Raw genomic sequence first — 7,644 nt, 5'->3', positions numbered from 1 at the left:
TTTCAAGGAGCGCCTAGTGGATTCGAACTCCCAACCTTTTGGTTAACAGCCGTAGCTCTTAACCACTACTCCACCAGGGTTTCTTAATGTTTTTTTTTTCCTACTGTTTCTATTCTCACCTGCTCATTTGCATATGAGAGCAGAAACAGCATAAAAAACATTAAGTGAATGCATAACATTCATTCATTCAATACGTGTATTTAGCATCTACAGTACGCAGGGCACCGTGTGGAAAACTGCTGAAATAAATCCACACCGGTCCTTCGGGGGTGTAATTCCTTTGAGCCTATCAATAACTGGCAACCGGTTTCTCTTCATTTCAAAGCCCTTTCAGCTCGCATAACAAGTTGAAACGCATAGGCGCTGTCTCTTTAACGTAAAATAGAACTCCGATTGCATCGATCATAGACAGCCTACCTACCCCCCCCACCCTCCCATTGATCTCCTACCATCCTGATTACAGACCTACTTCCCGGAGTCAAGTCGAGGCAGTACAAGTGTTAACAAACGTTCGCTTTGTTGTAGGGTGGCACCTGACCCCGGCGCGTTTCATCTGCCCGAGGGCCCAGCTTCGGGTTTCTAGGTCTCGGGCGAGGCCTCAGGGCTCTGCTGGCCACGCCTGGAGCGCGGGGTTTGACTGGGCCGCCGTTGTTGTAGTGACCGGGAGGCGCCAGCGCTCTAGGCAGACGGTTCCGGGCGCCACACGGTCCCCCTTCCACCCCGTCCCCTTCCCTCCCCGCCCTCCCCCCGACCGGAGGGAGCCCGGCGCCGACCGCTGCCCCCATGGCTTCCTCGCCGGTAAGGATAGATTGGGGGCGCTTCCGCGGCGCCGGCTCCGCGGGCTGTGGGCTGCGGGGCCAGGCCGGGGCCGCTCCCCCAGCTGGCGGGAGGTGGAGGCAGGTGTCCACAGCCCGGACCCGAGCCTCTTGTCCCTCGACTCCGGGCGTCCGCGTCCCACCCTCTCCCACGGGGCCAATAGAGGCGACAGGAGCACCGAGCCCTGGTCGGACTCCCGGGCGCTCCTCCTCGCGTCCCAGAGCTCCGGACCGAGCCCGGGCGGCGCCGTGGCTCCCAGAATTCTCTAAGGGTTTCGGTGGAGTGCCTACGTCAGAATCACCTGGGAGGTTTTTTAAAAGTCCTGAAGCCGGGGCCCCGGCCCGCCCTGCACCTGCCGACGCGGGGCCCGCGGACGGGGCCTGGGAACGTGCATTTTAAACCAGCTGCCCAGTTGGTCCCGTGGGCGCGCTGGAGCCTGGGAAGCGCTAGTGAGAGATTTTGCCGGCTCTGCGGGTGAAGCTGGTGCCCAGCGTCTCCATGCCCGGGTACGGAGCGCTGCGCCCGCCGTGCGCTCCTGCGGGCACTCCTGCTCGCAAACCCGCCACCCATCGGGCAGTTCCCAGGCCGAACCCTGGGGCAGGGGGCAGCATTGACCCCCAGCCTCCCTGATCGGAGCTCTGCACCTGCTTTCAAAACCTGACAACTTTCCTTCCCAGGAGGACCCCGTTCTGGAGCGTTATTTTAAAGGCCACAAAGCTGCCATCACCTCCGTGGACTTCAGCCCCAACTGCAAACAACTTGGTAAGTTTTATTCTCTTTTTTTTTTTTCCTTGTTGTAGTGGAACAGAAGCTCAACCGGCAGAAAACTTTTTCTCCTGTCCAGGCTGAGTTCCCTGGGGAGAACTACTTGGAACCAGAGGTGTGAGAGAGTTCGGAGACTCTGGGAACGTGGCGTGACACGCGCAGCGGGTGTGGGGAGGGGGGGGGAGCGGTCGGTCCCTGCCGGGGACACCTCGATTATCCCAGCCCCCAGTTCCCGTCCGAGCCCCACAAAGAGCCGCCCTCGGCCGGGCCCTAGCCGCGGAATTTCGCTAACTAACCACCAGGAGGAGTGAGTGGGAAGGGGAGGGGTTTGTCCTCGGGGTGTTGGCTGGAGAGTTTGTGAAAAGTTGTGAGACGAGCTGGAGGAAGAGGGGAGAGAAAAAAGTTGGTGCTGTGCCGGAGGCCCAGGACCGAGAGATCTCAGGTGACCCCTGGGAAGTCTCAGTGGCAGGAGGGGAGCTGAGAGCCTGCCTCGAAAGGAGGGACCTGCTGAGAAGTTCACCCTACCTGAGCCAGGAACTCAAGCTTCGGGTCCCACAGCCCTTCCCCTTTATGGTGACTTTCGTGGCCGCTTCTGCGCCCCAGCCATGAGGATCCGGATGGTCGTGAGGTGGACCTGGGCAGTCAAGAGCTGCCTGCTGCTGGCGCTTTTAACAGTGGCTTATATCCTAGTGGAGTTCTCGGTCTCCACTTTCCATTCCTCCCCAGGAGCCAGCATTGTCAGGAAGCGGTGGCAAAGACAGCTTTCTGACTCAGAGAAAAACGCAGAGGATTTGTCTCGACCACTGTATGAGAAGCCTCCTGCTGATTCCCATGCCCTGGGGGAATGGGGGAAAGCCAGCAAACTGCAGCTCAATGCAGGCGAACTGAAGAAGGTAGAAGAGCTTATTGAGAGATATGCCATCAATATTTACCTCAGTGACAGGATATCCCTGCACCGTCATATAGAGGATAAAAGAATGTACGAGTGTAAATCCAAGAAGTTCAACTATAGGAGGCTTCCCACCACCTCTGTGGTCATAGCTTTCTACAATGAAGCCTGGTCGACTTTGCTCCGCACCATTCACAGTGTTTTAGAAACTTCTCCTGCTGTCCTTTTGAAGGAGATCATCTTGGTCGATGACTTGAGTGACAGAGTTTATTTGAAGGCGCAGCTCGAAAGTTACATCAGCAATCTTGAAAGAGTCCGCTTGATAAGAACCAAAAAGCGAGAGGGGCTTGTTAGGGCCCGCCTGATTGGGGCCACTTTTGCCACTGGAGATGTCCTCACTTTCCTGGATTGTCACTGTGAATGTACCTCCGGTTGGCTTGAACCACTCTTGGAAAGGATCGGTAAAGATGAAACAGTAATTGTTTGTCCCGTTATAGACACCATTGATTGGAATACTTTTGAATTCTACATGCAGACAGGGGAGCCCATGATTGGTGGGTTTGATTGGCGTTTAACATTCCAGTGGCATTCTGTCCCCAAACATGAAAGGGACAGGAGGTCTTCGAGAATTGACCCTATCAGATCACCCACCATGGCTGGAGGACTGTTTGCTGTCAGCAAGAAATATTTTGAGTACCTTGGAACCTATGATACTGGAATGGAAGTGTGGGGAGGTGAAAACCTAGAACTGTCTTTTAGGGTGTGGCAGTGTGGTGGTAAGTTGGAGATCCATCCGTGCTCCCACGTGGGCCATGTATTCCCAAAGCGGGCACCGTATGCTCGGCCCAATTTCCTACAGAATACTGCCCGGGCAGCAGAAGTGTGGATGGATGAGTACAAACAGCATTTCTACAATCGAAACCCTCCAGCAAGAAAAGAAGCTTATGGTGATATTTCTGAAAGAAAATTATTACGAGAACGGCTGAGGTGCGAGAACTTTGACTGGTATTTGAAAAATGTATTTTCTAATTTACATGTTCCAGAGGATAGGCCGGGCTGGCATGGAGCAGTTCGCAGTACTGGGATTTCTTCTGAATGTTTAGATTATAATTCTCCTGACAACAGCCCCACAGGTGCGAACCTTTCGCTGTTTGGATGCCATGGCCAAGGAGGAAATCAATTCTTTGAATATACTTCAAACAAAGAAATAAGGTTTAATTCTGTGACAGAGTTATGTGCGACAGTCCCTGAGCAAAAGACTTTTGTGGGAATGCAAACTTGTCCTAAAGATGGGTTCCCTATTCCAGCAAATATTATTTGGCATTTTAAAGAAGATGGAACCATTTTTCATCCACACTCAGGGCTGTGTCTGAGTGCTTATCGAACACCTGAGGGCCGGGCGGATGTACAAATGAGAACTTGTAATGCTCTAGATAAAAATCAAATCTGGAGGTTTGAGAAGTAGGAGAGCACAAACTGCACTTTGGTCATGAGCTGACAAAAGCTTCAGGAAAGTCAAAGAGCCTTCAGAGAGCCTCGGTGAAGATTGTATTTTATTAGAAATCACCTCGTGGCCATCTGGAGAGCTCTGTAAAAGCTGTGGTTCGTTTTGGTATATTACACTGAACCTGGGTACACAGAGAGCTGCTGTTTAATATTTCAAAGTGCCTTACTTATGGGTTGTTTTATTTAAGAGCTTTGTCAATATGATCTCTGATATATCCTCAAAGAAGTGACTATGAGTTGAGATGCACAAAACACTTAAGTGTCAGACTTAATGGTAAAGAACGTCAAAGTCTAAGCAAAATGAATTATGGTTTATGGTGATGGGTAGTTCACTGTATGTCCGATTTAAAAAAAGAAAAAAAAAAAAACACTTACAAATGTGTAGTTTGAATTAATGCTCTTTTGATTTTATATAGAATTTTGATTTTTTTAGCCAGCACACCGAATTTTAGATTTTATTTTTTAATTACATTTTCTTTTAATCAAATAGAAACCAAAGAAAGTTGATCAGATGGGAAAAGGCCTGGTTTAGATGCCTGTATCATTGGAAGAGAGCGTTAGTTTGAATTTGAGTTTGCATGTCTTTTTACCATGCAGACATCTCAAAAAATATACCCACATCTGAATGAGGTGGGGAGACATTTACATTCCACACTTTGTACACTTGAGCTGTTGGATTTAATTGATCTATATTGATACCTCGATTCGCTCTGATTTTGTAAGCTGTCCTCTCTGTGAACGTTTTTTGTGTGTGTGTGTGTAGGCCATTTTCTGATTGTACTTCCTTGAGTTATAAATGTACTGGAAAGGGACTCATTCAGAATACTGTGCCTCCCTTTGTGATTGTTTAATCATTTAAAGTAAACACAGTTGAGGCCTCTCTGAAGTTTAAACCCAACTGTGTTACTGAAATGTGTGAAACTGAAAGTGGGCCCGATTCTCCAAGGGCTGCAGTACTCTTTTATGAGTTCTTGCTGATTAGGAAATTAAGTATTTATTTTAAGACGTCACGGAAAAAAGACTGCCTTGGCAATTGGAAGAGCTGCCTTCCAGCTCCTTTTCAGCAAGTGTTGAGCCTGGCACTTAGACAGCAGCTTTCAGTAAGTGGTTGAATGCCTGAATGAATGAATGAATGAATGGCTCAGCTGAGGACTTGGGTCCAGTCATTTGATGTGTCCGCGCCTCGGTTTTCTCATCTGTAAAATGAGGGTGCTGGATTAGAATTTGAAAATCCCTACTAGCTTTGAAATGTTATGACCGTGTAGGATGCCCTTCTCAGATTCAGTCACTGCAATCTTTACACTACTTTTATCTCTTCACTTTTCACATTTTTAACATAGGTAATGTTGAGCAACATATAGTCCAGTTATGAGGCTGGAAAAGAGATAGTTTACAAAACTAAGTGAGCTGAGCACAACTAAAGTGGTTTATTTTGGACTGGGTGGAATGTTGTTGTCAGTGTTTATTGTCATTTCGTTTCCATAACTGTTGAGTCAATTTTGTTTTTAAAACCTTTCAAACTCTAAAACTTTTTAAGCTCTAAGAATATAGCCCAAAGTGAGTTATTTGAGAAGTAAATATACTTTTTTAAAAGGGGATTTTTTTACTCATTTTATTCCAGTGTCATATCTGGAAATCATAGGCTGAATTTAGAATTAAATTTCAATTATTTCACTTTGATCTAGATTTATGCAAAGTGTTACGCTCTGTAAGGAATTAATCCAACGTACTCATAAAGTTGTTTTCAGTGTTTACTTAATGACTTAGAGAGTAGGAACTTTGCAAAAACTGAATTTAAGACAGTCTTTTAGAATAACTATTTCAAAAAAGAAAATTGATGTGTATCTTCTATATTTTCTGTTTTGCCTCTTAAAATGATTCTATAGGTTATCTAGCACCCTGAAAGTTTTCAGAGAATGGTCCAGCTTCATTATGCAGTGGATATAATTTAAGGAGGATTTATAATAAAGCTCTGGATTTTTCAAGTTTTAATTGGCAGCAGGTATTCTCCCAAACCCATTAACAGTCTGCTTTTTTTTTTTTTTTTTTTTTGAGCCACCCTCTCTTTTTATTTAAGTTTTGTTGTTTTTGTTAGCCCTATGTTGAATGGTAGACTAAAATTGATACGGTCTGGATACCCTTACTGGAATTATTTTTGTTCTAGCATCTTGCTACTCTTGTCAAAAGGAAAAACAAGCTTTTAAAAATAAAATACCTAATTCTGTATTTACATTTTGCTCTAACTTGCTGGTCTGAGCAAGCAATCTTTTTGGAAGAAACTTCAGGCTAGTGCTTTATATCAGGGATTCAGAATGAAGAGACTGTTTGTTACTCACAATAGTGTAGATAACAGAACAACAAGAATTTCACATTTCTGTATATAGACATGTTCTAGTTTAACCCCAAAAACATACTGTAAGCTACATACAAAATGTATTTTGATTTCCTAATTTTAATTTACTGGTACCAAAGCTTTCTTTTGCCATAGACAATTAAGAGTTAGCCTTTCAAGTTAATTAGTCTATTTAATAACAGTTTTAGTAAAACATTTGGTGGGCAAGGAGTTTCAACTTTAAATGTTAATTGTGTCATTTAGTGTCCAATACCATGAATAGATTTAAGAGGCATTTTAGCAGTCTTAAAAAAAAAAAATTAATCATCTGAAGAATCTCTGTAATTCAGATTAACCTGTTTGTAACAGAAAAGTTGTTTGTCTACCCAGTGGTAGGTTCCAGTATATTCCTTGCATGTTGGCAAATAAAACTTTTCTAGGTTGAAGACAGATTATTTTTAAGTTGTGTAGTTTTAGGTGGTTTGGAGGTCTCAGTTTTAATTAATAAAATACTTGGTTTTGACTTATTTGTCCTTTTGAATTGCTCTTTTAAAATGAGCACAAAGAATGTTGAGGTTCAGATTAATCTTTTTTGAATGAAGAATTTTTTTATGTGTGATGAGCAGTTTCTGTACTTTTTTCTTTCATTAATGGTTTCTGCAGTGTTGATTAAGACATTTAAATAAAAAATATGCTGAATTCTTTTTGCAGATGGATTCTGATCATTTTATTCTCATTGGATTAGTGCCCTGTGTATACGTTTATTAATGGTAACAGTAGTAAATTAAGCTTGTAATTCTTTTACTTATTTGAAAATGTGGACAATAGAATGTAAGAAAGTCAAGGTTCCTGCATTATTTTTCAAGGTGTCATTAACCAACAAACCTTCTGAAGTGGTGTTAGCTCTATTATTCATTAACTACTCATGAACAAACTGGAAATGATCAGAGATCTCTGGGACCCATTGAGGGTACCATAAAATGTGCCGAGAGGGCACCTGGGTGTATTATCACCAGTTGCAAAACCCTGGACTGAAAAGAAATGCATCTGCCTTGTAAATCACATAGCTCAACATGTCCCTCTCTACTTTTCTGTCAGCATCACCCTGTTCGTAAGTGCAATACCCTTCCATCAGTACCATCTCACCTTCTTTCCAGTGATTTCTAACTAGCACTCCACCCCTACCCCCAGCCTCTCCCCAGCTACAGATTGCCTAAGAACTACTATTCTAAGGACTCTATTTTATGCATCAGATGTCTTATAAGTGAACTATACATATTTTTACTCACGTTTAATACGGTTTACTGACTGTAAACATGTGTGTTCCAGGCCTTGC

General features: G+C 44.6%; 2 protein-coding genes across 3 annotated transcripts in view; both read left to right on the top strand.

The window, feature by feature from the left end:
• The first annotated feature begins 672 nt into the window (after positions 1–672).
• Positions 673–7,644, top strand: part of POC1B (POC1 centriolar protein B) — a 116,971-nt gene continuing 109,999 nt past the window's right edge. The window contains exons 1-2 of one of the 2 annotated variants that reach the window (XM_049884024.1): positions 673–798; positions 1,494–1,578. In XM_049884024.1, coding sequence (XP_049739981.1) covers positions 784–798; positions 1,494–1,578 — 100 coding nt within the window. In that variant the 5' untranslated portion in view covers positions 673–783. The remainder of the gene's footprint in view (positions 799–1,493; positions 1,579–7,644) is intronic. The other variant, XM_049884023.1, reaches the window with a different exon arrangement.
• On the top strand, positions 1,589–7,014 carry GALNT4 (polypeptide N-acetylgalactosaminyltransferase 4). Its single transcript, XM_049884022.1, has one exon. The coding sequence runs from the start codon at positions 2,187–2,189 to the stop codon at positions 3,933–3,935; it is 1,749 nt and encodes a 582-aa protein (XP_049739979.1). The 5' UTR covers positions 1,589–2,186; the 3' UTR covers positions 3,936–7,014.

The sequence above is a fragment of the Elephas maximus genome, chromosome 4, assembly GCF_024166365.1.
Source record: "Elephas maximus indicus isolate mEleMax1 chromosome 4, mEleMax1 primary haplotype, whole genome shotgun sequence".
Taxonomy (NCBI): domain Eukaryota; kingdom Metazoa; phylum Chordata; class Mammalia; order Proboscidea; family Elephantidae; genus Elephas; species Elephas maximus.
Note: the sequence above shows the minus strand (reverse complement) of the source record. Positions and strands in the feature narration are given on the sequence as shown.

Excerpts from the sequence above, each read along its gene's own strand:
- GALNT4 (XM_049884022.1), top strand. The coding sequence starts at position 2,187 with ATGAGGATCCGGATGGTCGTGAGGTGGACCTGGGCAGTCAAGAGCTGC.